Source organism: Parasteatoda tepidariorum, chromosome 4 (assembly GCF_043381705.1).
Source record: "Parasteatoda tepidariorum isolate YZ-2023 chromosome 4, CAS_Ptep_4.0, whole genome shotgun sequence".
NCBI lineage: Eukaryota > Metazoa > Arthropoda > Arachnida > Araneae > Theridiidae > Parasteatoda > Parasteatoda tepidariorum.
Window position 1 is genome coordinate 69,935,892 of NC_092207.1, and position 15,487 is coordinate 69,951,378.

The following is a 15,487-nucleotide window of genomic DNA, read 5'->3' on the forward strand; positions in this document are numbered from 1 at the left end:
TCCCCATGTTCTACCAATAGCATTTCTACAAGACCAGAAAATTTTTCTGGCCCTGTTGGTGCAGTATTCAAGTTGAAGACCCCAATTTAGTTTGGAGTCAAAATAAACCCCGAGAAACTTGACTTTCTCTGTGAGTTCCAATTTATGGTCCAGGTAGTATACATTACCTAGATCAAGTTGCCTTTTCCGTGTAAAGGCTACATAACTTATCTTGGATGGATTGACAGATAAGCCTGATTTAAAACACCACCTAGCTACTTCTAGGAGTGCATTATTCATGATATCAGAGACAGTTTTTCCATGTTTGCCTCTGACAACAATAACACCGTCATCAGCGTACCCGATACAGGGAATGCCAAGAGCAGTTAACCGAACTAACAGGGAGTCCATTACCATACACCATAGGATAGGGGACAAAACCCCTCCCTGGGGGCATCCGGCAGTTGCATGCACTTTCATGCTTGCATCCAATAGAGAGGAACAAACATACCTAGAGGAAAGCAAATTCGCTATCCATCTGGTAATTATTGAGTTTATGCCTCTGTTCCTAAGTGCATTGATGATAGTCTCAACAGGGACTTTATCAAACGCACCTTCAATATCAATGAAAACCGCGAGAGCCATCTCCTTATCTGTGATAGATTTCTCAAGCAGGTAGGAGAGCTCATACAGAGCGGTGTCTGTAGACTTGCCTGGTTGATAGGCATGCTGTGAGGAGGACAGTGACCTTTCTATGAGCACAGTGTCTCTGAGGTGTCTGTCAATTAGCTTTTCTATCGCTTTCAACAGACAGGAAGTGAGGCTGATTGGTCTGAATGATTTAGCCTCAAAATAATTCTCCTTACCTGGTTTTGGTATGAAAATCACCCTGGTATTCCTCCAAGAGAGAGGTATATACCCAAATGCTATGCAGGATCGAAAAATCCTACATAGAATAGGAGCCAGTGTTCTATGGCTGGCAACAGCATTTTTATTTTTTAAGTTGTTTATCTTTATTTCTTTTGGAATTCGTTATTTTTTTAGCGAAATGTTTTTTAACCTAACAGAATTCTTTGCCGACTGTTTTCTCTATGAATGAAGAAAAAAAAGTAAATATTTAACTGTTGTGAAAGGAATCTTATTTAGTTGTACAGAGTACTTCAGCCAAAATTTGGGAGCCACGTAAGAGAATTATATATATTAGATCAGAAACACATCATTAANTCCGCTTATTTATGAGGAGATATGTGAATAGGCTTAATATTCTAAGAAGTTCTATTAGTGTGCTTTGTGCTTACGTTTAATTTTATCATTCATAAGAAATTTCTGTAATTTAAAAATTCTAACAAGTCGTAAGCCTAAAACAAATTTAGGAAAAATATCACAACATAAAGTGCAAGGTTTGCTATGCTTTGAATGTTATCCCTTATTTGGCTATACTGTACAATATCACTCTTTGCTTCGTCGAAATTTAAATTGAAAGAATACATTATAATGCAAGCACTACAAGTATAATATCATTAGATGGAGCTCTTTTTCAAGCTCGGGCGTAAATCGAAAGTAGTAACCCGAAAGTCATACGACGAATTTTAACCACTAGCGTGATCTGTGCTTAGCTTTACGCGATCAACCTTCTATAATGACAATCAATTACAGCAAAGAGGAAGATCTCCAAAAAGAGAGAGAGAATTGTTTAAGGCCACTGGATTGTAAATTAACTAGGCCGCAACACTTATGAAAGACGATCATGGTTGACAATCTTTACTTTGAACAAGCCCTTGAAAATTTATCTTGACTCACATTCTTGACTTCTTACGATTTTCCATTAATTACTTAAGCTAGGTAAAAATGTACATTTAAGAGATATGTCCTGCACTAAGAATTTAACATTTCTGTAGTATTTATACCTTTATCAGACAAAATTTAATTAAGAGGTCTATTCCATGATCGATCGTATTATAATCATCGTTTCCTCATTACCCGAATTACCAGAAAATAAATATTTCTTATAACTTATGGACTGCTTAAAAATTTTAAAAAGAAAATGGAAAAGTCTATTGTCTATTTTTAAGAAAAAGTTAAAAAAGCTTTGCAGTTCCTTCCTTCCTTCAAAAAGTCTATATTTGAATTTTTCATTGACTTACCTGATAACATAGGACTGCTTGCCCAGTGGTTTGCCACCACCTATGCTATCTCCCATTCTAGTTTCGAAGTTTTTCAGCTCTTTTTGATGTTCGACAAGTTTCAGAGATATATCTGTCCTCAGCTGCGGCAAAAACTGCTGTATATGTGTCCTCAAAGTTTTTTGTAGCATTTGAATCAGATAAGGAATACCCATTTTATGTTTAAGGCTCCTAAATAAACGTAAAATAGAAAACAAGCTCTTTATAAAACAGCTTAGATTTTAATACACCTCTCTAAACGAAACATTATGAATAAATAAGTTAAAAACTTGCCTAATACATTGCTATAATTATTTAAAAGGAATACATTTGTTTTATCAAAATCGGACACCCGACTATCTGTTCTTCCTTAATTTTAAAAAAAGAATATTAATAAAAAAACGCATGGAGAGCTTAGTGGAAGAACAGGTAAGTGACAATTTCAGTAAATAAGCTCTAATGCATTCCTCGTTTTTGTTACTTTGCTTAATCTGCATGTTTCTAGTTTGTTTGAGAAAACACAACTCAAAATATTTGGGGGTGTATTTATTTGACCCAAACTCTTATATAGGAGTATTTTTAATGATTTTTGTGCATAGCATCTGCTTGTTTTCTTGCAAGATTTTTAATGTTTTTCAATGAATATGATTTTGTATTATATTCATTGAAAAGCATTAAAATTCTTGCAGAAAACAAGCAGGCATAAATTACATATACACTCTATAACAAAAAAATCGACGCACCAAGAAGGAGTTGCCTGATTGAATCGAAAATTGGTGGATAGGAAGACAATGTACAGAATAGTAAATGATTGAAATTTCAGAACAATTGAATAATTTATTGCAGAGTTACAGTAACAAGTTCAATAAGGTGTTGACCCGCCTCCGGCCTGGATACAAGTTGCCACACGGCGTGGCATAGACCGATAAAGCTCCCGGGTGGTCTCTTGCGGTATTTCCTGCTGAATTCGATCCAATTGTCGAACGAGGTCATCAACATTCCGTGCCCGATGCAATCGCCTTCCCATCATATCCCAGACATGCTCGATGGGAGAGAGATCTGGTGATCTGGCAGGCCAAGGAAGAGTTTGACAAGCTTTCAGACAGTTCGTAGCAACACGTGCCGTATGTGGTCTGGCATTGTCCTGCTGAAAAACCAGCCCAGGGCGCTGCAAAAGGAACGGTAGGAAAACAGGTCTTAGGATGTCGTCGACGTACCGCTGTGCAGTAAGTGTACCTCTAATGACGACCAAAGGGGTCCGGCTGCCAAAGGAAATGGCATCCCAAACCACAATGCCTTGTTGAGGGCCAGTGTGGCGTGCAATAGTGAAGGCAGGATTCTCCCTCTGCCCTATGCGTCTCCAAACACTTCTTCGATGATCGTCAGGACACAGTTGGAAGCGGGATTCGTCGCTAAAGACTATACGTCCCCAGTCGACATCATTCCAGCCTGATCGAGCGTCGATTTGTTTGTTATAGAGTGTATTTGTTATTATATTCTTGAAATAAAATTTTACCAACCCAAATTCGAGATAAACTGACGTTGACAAGTTTTGTTAAGCGTTAATCCGAAAATATCCAAAATCGATTCAGAGCAAAAAATTTTTTATTTTATTTTAATGGGCCTGATTTGACTTATTAATGGTTTGATAGAATATAACCATGGTTGATGATCCTTGTATACACCAACGTGAAATATAGAAGGAAAAAAACCCACCCTGAATGAGTTTTGATCTAATGTTTGGATTTTCTAGCACGAAGACTTAATGTTAATGGTTCGACAGAGTGACCTTAAATACGCTAATTAGTTAGATAAGACAATATTAAGTTACAATACTAGGCACCTTTTTTTTTACGGATTCGGATTTCCGACCCTCGAAATATAGGGGGTAGCCACAATCTAAGAATATGATCCCATTAGTTTGGTCAGGAAACGGTTCTAAGTTAGGACCTTTTAATGTTAATTGTAAGTGTTGCATATTTCACCGCATCAAGAACTTTAAGCGAATTGAAAATTTTCTTTGTTCACAATTATAAAATTAGTTTATCCAAAAGATAATACCATACAAAATATAACTTTCAGTAAATATTTATTATTTTATTTAATAAAAAATTTCAGAATTGTAAAGGTATACAATTTTTTAGATTACTAAGTATGTAATTTTCAAAAGGTAAAATACAAAGCCTTAGTGAAATTGGCCGAATTATTACTGAGAAATAAAATTTTTAAAAATTGGCTTTTTCAAAACTATTTTTCAGGAACTTATCAATTTCTTTCAAATTTTTTATTTTGCCATTTAAAATTGCATTTTTTAAAATGATGTAAAATATTGCGAACCTTGCAATTCAAAACTTTTTCTACTGTTATTAAATAAAATAAAACGTATTAAATATCTATTAAAAGTAGTATTTTGCACATAATATTCCTTATTTTAGTGAAAAAGCTCTTAAGATATGACGAAATATGCAAAAAGTAAAATTAACATTAATTTGTCCTAACTTTTGATAGCTCTCCTGACCAAACTATTTGGATATTTGGTTACGGCTATCTGCTGAGAGCCAGAAATCCGAATCTGTCGAAAAGAAAAAAAGGTGTTTATTGAGAGAAAGTACTTTTTTGTGTTCTGATTTCGTAACTTAAAGTAGCGTCTCCACTAATTAATTATCGTATCAGGTTGCACCCTCGAACCATTAAGATAAAGCTTTCGAAAGTGAAGATCTGATCACTAGTTCAAAAGTTGCAGAACTTGCATCATTTGTACTAGACAAGACTTCCATAAATATTTTTACAATTAGACTTAACCTCCTGCATTATGCTTACTTTATGTTCCTAAAAATCATACTACTGCGCGTTGTTCTTGTTTAAATGTTATGCCTACGCATTATGCTTACTTTATGTTCCTAAAAAATCATACAACTGCGCGTTGTTCTTGTTTAAATGTATTCTTCTTAGCCCAATTCTTTTCTGAGATATCGGTTCGGTTAGATTGACAATGTTCGGCGAATTACTTTCGCATAATTAACTCCGATCGGCATTGTTGTTATCGCTGTTTTATTTTCGACGCTATTAAGAGTGTCTTCTTTCGCTTGGCAAGAGGTTTATTTGGTAACAAAATTAAACTTGCCCAAAGAAACTATTTACTTGAAAGCTGGGTGATTTTCAAAAAATGCTCTCTCGTTCTGAAGTATGTCCTCCAAGTCTATTTCGTCTTCAGTGTCATTTCTATTCACCACACCAACATATCCTGCAAAGAAAATATTAAAACGTAAGCCTTTAAAAAAGTTTTATTAGTTTAGTTATTTCAGCTTACTTTTCATAATAACGTTAATAAAAACTGGTCATAAAGTTCCAAGGACTTTTACAGATATTTTATAAAATAAGCTATATATGTGTGAGAAATCTAATTTAATTATAAAAGGTCTCTTTTTGCGATAATATATTTTGTATAAGATCCATTTTTACTACAAAATTTTTGAATGGTCCGTTAAGGAACCCAATTTTTTTTATGCGGAGCCCTGTTACATAAGATATTCGTTAACATAATGATCGCATTTACGTTTTTTAAATAAATTAAATATTCTGTAACTACACAACTGCTGACATTAACGCTTTTTGCGTGAAATGTCATTTTTATAAAGGGCATAGATCTCACTCAAAATTTACGAATTCTATTGATTTCTTGAAATTAAAAAATTAACTTAAAATGATCTGGATCAATACAATATCTAAATAACATCTCACCAACTACAGTGCTGATGAAAAAATATCTTCATTGATAATGGGTTAAAGTCTCCTTGCCGTGAGGGCTAACCATGGAAAGTTTTCGTAAATTTCCCCTCCGTGTAAACACAAATGCGGATTAGTTCCAGCAAAACTTTCCCCACAAAGCCAAATTTCTCCCAATGCTTGATCCCTAGTTTTCTGTGTTCAAAATCATAAGGCTACGCAGATGAACATAGAGGTAGTTGTGTACTCAAAATTTGATTGGCTATTCAACGAGGGTTACAAAATAAAATTTATAAAAAACCTCATCTAAATAAACTAAACATATTTCTGAATGTTTATTATCATACAATGGAATCTAAGACCTTATGAAACAGAGAGTATATTTCTGCCAATAGTAATTAAATTTTCTTTTGACTACTTTTTGGAATCTTCTTCGGAAAGTTTATAGGTAAGTTAAACTTAAAATTAAATTTTAAACATATGAAATTTTTTAAAATACTCATTAACAAATACTGGCACTTCTGAATTTCAAATCACCTCCTACCTTTCTGTAGATATATTTTTCTATTTTCCAAAACACTCTTGTAATCTCCATCATTAGGTCTATCAAGTTTAGTTACAACTCCAATGGTCCTTTCCCCTAAAAATTAATACTCTTTTCATATATATACATAAAAAACAACTTATGTATAATTAAATTTTTTAAAGAATTCGTTTCAAATTTTTTTTAAAAATATCATTTAGTAGAACAGGTTACTAAAAATGAAAGTTTGCGAAGTAGAGTTAGTTTCATTACATCCTGCAATGTGGAATATTGCAACAATTCGCAGAAGGTACAATATTAGCGTAAGGTAAAAGTTTAAGAATTTTAATTTTATAAATTTTGATCTTATAAATCTGAAACTTTTCAGTACTTGGGTTGTTCAAGTATCTTTAAATCGAAATTTGGCCTATCCGACATAAAATGTCCCATACATGAAGTATCATTGCTTTGTAATAGTAACTTAAATATCAGAGGTAATAAATTTGATAATATAATCACAATTTATAACTTAACGCTTAAAAACATTGCAGAGAAAATGTTCGCGTTTCTTAGCTTAAGTGAAAAAAACTCTTTTCAAAATGAAATGATAGACATTAAAACAATTTATAATTGCAATAAAGTTTAAAATATATTAAAATATAGCTGTTTTATATATATATAAAACAGCTTGATAATTAATGCTATCATTTTTAAATAAATAGGAAAAGAGCAGTAACTGGAAAGAAAAATAAATTTCTTATTTCCTAAGAAATTGATGACTAATCAATATTATATGTAAATGAGTAAAAATCTAATTTTCATATCTTTTACAATAAAATCTGATTTTAAAAATTATATAAAGAGCTGTTTAAATATAATTAAATTATACTAATATTAATAAATTAACAATTTACATACAATAAACAACACTAATACAAATCTTATATTGAGTTCACAATTACAGATAACAATAATTTTCATTATCAAATACTGATAAGTTTGAATAGTCTAACTTATAAATAATAATGTATAATTTTATTTAAATATATAAATTTTAATACTCTGTATTAATCTTAATAACATAAAAGTGGTTATTATTTTAAATAAAGTAGGCATGAAAGACTTAAATGTCACTCACTGTATTTAATTTAATATCTTTAAATTTAGGCTATGCTTATAACAAACTATCAAAACATTTTATTGGTCATTTTTATTTTCTTCCACTTCGTTCTGTTTCTACCGTTTTGTCTAGTTTCTTCCAGTATCATAAATGAAAGATATCTTCCGGATAAAATTTCAAACCTGGTTAAGGCGCAAGGCTATTACAATACAAAAAACAACAGTCTTAAGCAGATACATTGCAAGCACGGTGACGCGTTGAGTGACCAAAACTGAACACATATTGAACGTCTTTCAGTAAATACCAGGAGGAGAGTACAAATGTCTTTCCATGGATCACTAGTAATTGTATTTCGCATATTTGTAAATTAACATTTCCTTATAACTGGTTGAATTTTTTAAACTAAACATGTATGTTAAAAGGTGGTTATTACAGAGCACCCTTTTATTGTTAAAACTGACTTACTCTTAGGATCCGCTTCCCTTGCTATTTCAAGGGAATCACAAGTTAGAAAATCCTGAGTGGCAGGAATGATGGCAAGAATGAGCGCTTCCTTGGGCTCAATGTATTTCAGGACCATCTTTCGTACTTCCTGGATGTTACTACGGTCATCCCCGTCTGGAACGTTCTTGATCAAACCAGGCAAATCCACTACAGTTAATTTTAAAACTAACAAAAAGAAATCTTTTTAATCAGTGTCATTCATACAAATAAGCAAAAATATAATGAATAATTCTGACACTAAAATTAGAAACATATTTTCACAATGGCAAAAGTTGAAAATTTATTTTTTATTCATTTATACACGTATTCAGAATCAATTCCGCATCCTATGTTAACTTTTATTGACACGAATGGTAGACCACTAGGCTGTTTATATCTAGGGGATTACATCTAAATACCCAGCTCGCTGATGCTCATCGACCCACGAAAATGCTTACGCAGTTCTTCGCAGCTGGCATTTCCTTTTAATCCTGTTTAATGCCACAGAATTTTTTATACTTTAAGCAGATACAATGAATAACTCATTGTGATCGTATTTTGTGGACACTCAAAAGGAATCGATGGCTTATGACTGTTATACATCAAAAAGTTTTATGTCAAAAATACTAGTGGGCTTAGCCCTCTGCTTGCTATAATGTTTGAAAGATAAAACAGTAGATACGCCTTCGTGGATTGATACATCTAGGACAATGGTTTCCTTCCATTTGTTGCCCACCGCCCCCCTCTAAAAGTTGGCTGACATTTATCGTCCTTTTTGATTTAAAAAAAACATACAATGTTGAAAGTGAGCATCAATAAATTAATATATGCTAATTATACCAAATTTTAATTTCAATCAAAATGTAAATAATGAAACAATCTTCAGAAACTTAATGTTTATCTATTTTAATTTTTTTTATATAAAAAAGAAGTGATGTTTGAAGCGATATTGATACAAGAATTAAAAAAAGCTTAAAAAATTTAATGTAATCTGGAAAACTTGAAAATTTAAACTAAAATGTGAGAAATAAGACCCGAAAATTGAAAAACTCACTTGTTGATTTTTACCTTTTTAATGACTGTATTGTGCTTGATTGATTTCAGTTAAAGTAATAACAGGCTTTATGTTCGTCAGATTTAAGCGTAGGTCTCCTTTGAAGCGAATGCCTAACCTACTTTGTTTTGTGAGAAGCTGGACGACCGAACTAATCTTTTTACAGGATATATTGACGGGACCCTGATGAGAAGAGATTCGCTGGCTTTAATTCTTATTCGTAATTGCAAATTTTTTCTTCTGAATACTCATCATTGTTTGCCCATCCGAGTATTATCGCCCTCAGATTGGGAACTACTGATCTAGGACATATCCATTCATAGATATGACAACTCGCTGTTAAGATTATTACTAAAGCAGTGCAAAAGTCAATTATTGTTAAATGAAATTGTTTCTACAACAAAATTAGATATACATTTGAGGAGCTAGGGTCTCTATTTCACGCACTGCGTAGAATTTGTAGAACAAGCCAAAACTGAGGACAAATATAGTATTGGGCTGGCTCTGTATATTAACAACGCAAACTGGAGAAATTTAAAGAAATAAACGAACTCTCTTCCAGACAATCTTGTGAAAATTATTTTCAACTTCTTGAGTGATAAAGGTTATTTTCATTGATGAAGATAGCAAATGCAATTTTAAGCAACATCTCTCCTCTCAGTGAAAGTGCCGCAGGGCTCATCACTAGGTCCCATTTTGTGGTTGATACTTAATAACACAGTCTTTAATTATTTTAACATCGATTTCACCCAGTTTGAACCACGGCATTCTAAACTACGAGTACAGAAGCTCTCCAGATACTGGCTGGCGTAAAACCTATTCATCTTAAAATCAAAGAAATCACCATCAAAAGAATAAAGTGTGACTGGAGGTTATCTGACCTAGATCCATCCATTATCTTAACTCTCACATCTACTCCTATAGTCATCCCTCCATCCCGGATCCATCTCGCCAATTACAATGCGGTGCCCGGGGGGAGAACGAATCCAACAGGCACAGGTATTGAAATTTTTACAGATGGCTCTAAGATGGGGGTTGCCGATGAAGAATTTAGCACAAATGAATAATACAGACTAATGAATAAATACAGAACTAGATATGGTGTAATTGTGAAGAAAAATGGAGACATTGTTAAGGCAACTTCCACCCGAGTCTCTGACAATTGAAGCATTTTTATAGCCGAGTTGATGGCCATTAAACATGCTCTCTTGGCGCTTGTAGAGAGGGTCTATCCACATGCTGCAATATACACTGACTCGCTCTCCTCATTGCAGGTTCTTGGCGACCCTGACTCTTAAACTTGCCATCATCGAAGGCACGAAATCACTGTGGAGACAAAACATCAAATGCCATTGGGCAAAAGCAAATTGCGAGATTAGAGGCAATGAGGAGGCGGATCAGGCAGTCAAACAGGCCATCAGCATCGGTCAAGTCAATATTGAGGTCCCAACTACAACCGGCCTAGATCAAAACCTTTCTAAAAGTTCATAATATGAAACAGTGGAAATTAGAGTGGCAGAGTTCTGATAGAGGCCGGCAGACATTTAAACTTTTCAAAGACCCTTCAATAAAACACCTACAGGCTGACTCTTATCTGAATAAATTTTTAACTGGCCACGGGGTATTTGGGATACACAAACACAGGTTATTTAACAATACTCCTAACTGCAATTATTGCCAAATTGAACAGACAATAGACCACCTCGTATTTGACTGCGCCCATTTCCAGATACTTCGTGGAGATCAATTTGAAGGTAAAACCCAACATCAGTGTGGGTTTTGCCTGCAGGACCTGCAGGAATAAAATCAAAACACCTGCAGGAATAAAATCAAAACAATCATCAAAACCACGCTTGAAGAGGTGTTGGCAAATATAATCACCTAGCTTCAGAACCTGCCTGCTCCAAGCACTTAATCACTTATCTTGTCCACTTGGGTTTTACCAATATCTCATTTTATTCGGGTGTCTCACTGTTTTTGTCACGTTTTATCCTGCTGAATTTTGTCTACTCAGTTTAGGTTTGATGTTGTGATTGTTTTAACTCCACTTTTTAGGCTGTTTTAACTTTGAATTACAACAAATTTTCTAGTTCTTAGCATCCCTTTTTTATTTTAATTGTTTTTATTTTGACCTTTTGGCTTCTCTTATTTTTAACTAATTCTCTAATTGATTTTAACTATTTTAGATTTTACAAGTCCTTTTGATTTTAGCTTGTTCTGATTTTGCAATCCCTTTTGGCTTTTGATTTTACAATTTACTTTATTTTATTGCTCCCTTAGATTTATCAATCTCAACACCTTTTAACTTTTTTTTTCTCATTTTTAAAATAATCTTTTATACTTGGTTGCCTTACACTGGTGTTTTATCCCCTTGCAGAATTTTACTTTTCTATGGTTTATTCACTACGGATTTAATTTTGCAATTGCCGCCAACCCACTTTTAGTGGTGAATTATTGTGTAACTTATTTTATTGTATCATTGCCTATTTGCTGTAATTTGTATCATTGCTTATTATGCTGTGAAACTTTATATTTCTTAAATTGTGAATTTAAAAAATTACGCCACATGCCCTATTAAGGGCAGGTCGGTTAATTTAATTTATTTGAAGCACGATGTACAGTGTACGACAATTACTATTGAAAAAGGTCGGGTAAAAAACAATGTTAGATTATTCTTCTATTGAGATGACAGCCCTTTGTGGGCAAGCACCTTTCCGCTCTTTTCTTTCGGAGCGTTTTCCAGTTAGTAATTCTTAGTATTTTAAAATCCTCATCCACACAATCAAACCATCTGATTTTAAGCCTACGTCCAACTAAAGTTCTCGTTGAACAATGTCCGATTGGCTTATAAAATTTGTGTTCATAATCTCCTTAGAATTTCTCTGTTTGCTCCAACGAGACATTTTAATGTTTTCAGCCCTGCCTTTTTAAATAGTGAATAGCCAGATTTCGATGTTAATCTGACGACTAAATATTATAGTCTGTACTATTAGTTGTCTCTTTAAATATTAGTTTGTAATCTATTGCAGATATAACTAAAGTTTAAGCAGATATAATAAACTATAGCAGATAAACTAAAAGTTTTTAAAACATAAATAAGGGTGATTACTACGAAATTGTATCTCTCAAAAACAGGATGCCTTCTAATTTTTTTAAAACAGAAATTACGAACTCATTGTTTTACTTACCTCGTGGAGAGTATATTTGCATGATTATGGGATCTGACGTGAATCCAGTAGGTCCTGGATACCTTCGAGTCTCTGTTTCAATCTCCTCTCTTACTTTCTTGAAGTCAGTAAATCGGACTTCTGGCTTGTGAGAAAACACTACATACTCTGAAGATAAGTAAAGAAAAAAAAGAAAATTAGATACACTGTTGATTTTACTTTCATTTCAAATATATTCTCTGAATTCCTCCCATGATTTATATACTACGTTATAATTCCTCATTTTAGTTTCGTAAAAATAGATAACAAGATTAAGATGTCTATATCTAGGGCACTGCATTCACATGCCCTGCTCAGTTCGTGAACCCACAAAACTGCTTTCGCAGTTCGCTTCAACAGTAAGATATTTTACTAAAGAACAACTAGATCATTGAAAAAAAAGCGGAATAAAATGACAATTTCACGTAACTGAATAAAACAAAAATTATTTCTCTAAATATTTATAGTAAGCGATATTAATCTTGTAGCTTAATTGTCTTTAAACTAACATTTTTATAAACAATCTTATACTATATGGGTGATTCTCACGAAACATGATATTCACTGTCCCTTGCTCTAAGATCTAATACTATAATACTAAAAGAACTTTAAAAAAAAATAGCATTGCTGTTAGCATTTTAAAATGACTTTGCACTAGCTTTGACTGTTTTGTATAGTTAAAAAATTTAGTTGAATATCAAAATGTCATTTTCCTGGCATGTCCCAAACAATATTTTCAATAATAACTAGCTTCAAAACTTCCCATACATTTTTCAAAATCTAATTTTTTTTATCTTATCCTATGTAAGCATTTCTAGAATATACGCAGAGGGTATTGTTTACTAAAACTTCGTTTAAAATAATTTTTTCTGTCAATAATTTGTTTGTCCCATGAAAATCTGTCATTTTCCTGGCTACTTTTATTTAGTGATTTATAACCAAAATAGATAGCGCCAGGAATCAATATCTTATGTTAATAGATTGATTAGATACCCTCCTATCTGAACATGTCTTGTTGCATGAATAAAGAACCAATTTTCTGGCTCAAAATCTATTTCAAAAAATTTTTCAAGGTGAGTAGGTTTTTATGCTGTCATTTTCCTGGCTTCTTGAAATCATTAATAACAAAAACTACATAGATTTATCTGAGTTATTTTGAGAAATACTGTTGTTTTCTGCAGAATATATACGTCTTCGGCCAAAATATTAAATTAAAGTAAAGTTATATGCTATACAATGGCGAATTTGTCATTATACTGGCTGTCATTTTCCTGGCTTATGAATGCCAGGATATTGAAGTGTTACCAGAAACTCTTTTTAACTACTAATACTGTAAAGAGGGAAAGCAAATATTAACCTAATACCAAGTTTATGTTGGATTGTAATATGCTTGGATGTAATCAAAGTTATTTACTTATTTAATGATTGATTATTATACACAATTTTATTCTGTACATATCAGCAACAAAAATTTTTTTGTTTCTTTCTACAGTTGATAAAAAGAATTTAAGCAATTTATGGTCCATCTAACATAATAGTAAGCAACTCAACTTAAGTCTTTAACTTAAAATGACTGTTTTTTAAACTTCTAAGGTAATATGTCATTTTACTGGCATTCAAGATTTGGTGAATTTCTATTTTATTTTTTTTTCTCGAGCAAATGTCAATAAACTACACTGCTGTCTATAAGATATTAATAAGTGTAGCTAAAGAAGTATACAAAAAAATTTCAGATTATTTTGAAGACTTTAAATTTGAAGAAATTTTTTGGTCCGAATTGTCATGTTTCGTGAGAATCACCCATACACAAAGAAATATATTTTTATTCTAATTAAAAAAAAATTAAGGTATCCTACTCTCTCCATCAAAAAAGAAAAAAAAATGCGCGACAAAATATTTTTTATTGTATTATAACTAAATTAAGAAAATTAAACAGAAGATTACCTTCATGTTGATTTGGGGTCATCTGTATGATGGTTGGTCTTCTGGTAACAGTACCAGTTCCCCGAGGTAAAAACTGTCTAAAACAAGATTACAATTTTCAAAATTGCTATAAAGCTGATCTTTTTTAATTTAAAAAGTCTAACTGAAAATGAAATAACTAGGAAAGTTTGTCTTTAATGTAATACAAGTTAACATGAACATTTTACACTTATACTAATAAAAAGAGAAAATTTTCAACCACTGCTTGGATAGGTATTGCGTAAAACTAGTCATTAAGAGCCTTTATGTTGAACTTCAAACAATGTGTGATAGTTTTATTATTTTTTTTATTGACTTTGTTTTTGTCTTAAAGTAGGTTATGAAAAGTGAATATTGTGAAAGTAAGAGCCTAAACATTTTCCCCTCCCCTGTTGAAAATTTCAAAGTTCGGGGTAATTTCTTTGAAAGTGAAATATAAGCATGTCTTAAGAGGCTTATCTAAAGAAAGCAACACCCCCGAACTTTTGTTTTTCTATATTATTAATACATCGATGCTTAATTATGGGCATACTTTAGTTTCCATGCGGCATTGTTGATTTTCAGAGCCAAAAGATCTCAGCCAAAGTTGGTGAGAAATTCTGTTTTTGACTGTCCCTTCAAAATAAGGTAAAATAAAGATAATATCTGTAATTAAAAGATAGTTGTGGAGAAAAAAACACCGATGCGTTGTGCCATAGAAAAACTGAAAAAGCAAGTTTTCAAAGTAATGTATTAGTATAAAGTGCTATCCGAAATGAACAGCAAAATATATACTGTTACTTATCTGTGTGTTAAACTATTTTCTATCGCTTATTTTTCTATCATTTCTTCCAGTAACATAGTTATAGTTCTAAATTAAATTCAGAGAGTCTGAAAACAGGCATTTAATGGAACAAGGAAATTTTTTGACTCTGGATGATTTCTTCCCTTTTTTTCAGTAATCATTCTGTATTAAAATCTTTCCTTTTGCTCAAATCTAATACATTTTTCCTTCACATCACTGTTTCAGATATTTCTTCAGGACACCACATATTATCAAATAAAATGGCAATCTGACCTAATTAAAACTGAAATCACTTATACGAGGGTTGTAAATTAAATAGTGGCAACTTAACCTTGAAACTCACAAAAGGGATCGCATGCGTAAATAGGGTATGGGTGCGGTGAGGTGGCGCTGTTGTCGATGTGTAGAGTGCAAAAAACAGTCGATTTGCTTAGAAGGGTAGTTGTTGCGTGGCGTTAAAGTGAGGAGTTTCGTTTCCCTGATGGATC

The 15,487-nt window shown here is 32.7% G+C and overlaps 1 protein-coding gene across 1 annotated transcript in view; it reads right to left on the reverse strand.

Moving 5' to 3' along the window:
* The window catches only part of LOC107437058 (dynamin-1), a gene marked incomplete in the record, with an annotated part of 39,643 nt that overhangs the window by 12,387 nt on the left and 11,769 nt on the right, over positions 1 to 15,487 (reverse strand). Inside the window, 6 exon segments of the mRNA XM_043049395.2 lie at positions 2,124 to 2,333; positions 5,283 to 5,385; positions 6,412 to 6,507; positions 7,976 to 8,179; positions 12,236 to 12,382; positions 14,198 to 14,274. Coding sequence (XP_042905329.2) covers positions 2,124 to 2,333; positions 5,283 to 5,385; positions 6,412 to 6,507; positions 7,976 to 8,179; positions 12,236 to 12,382; positions 14,198 to 14,274 — 837 coding nt within the window.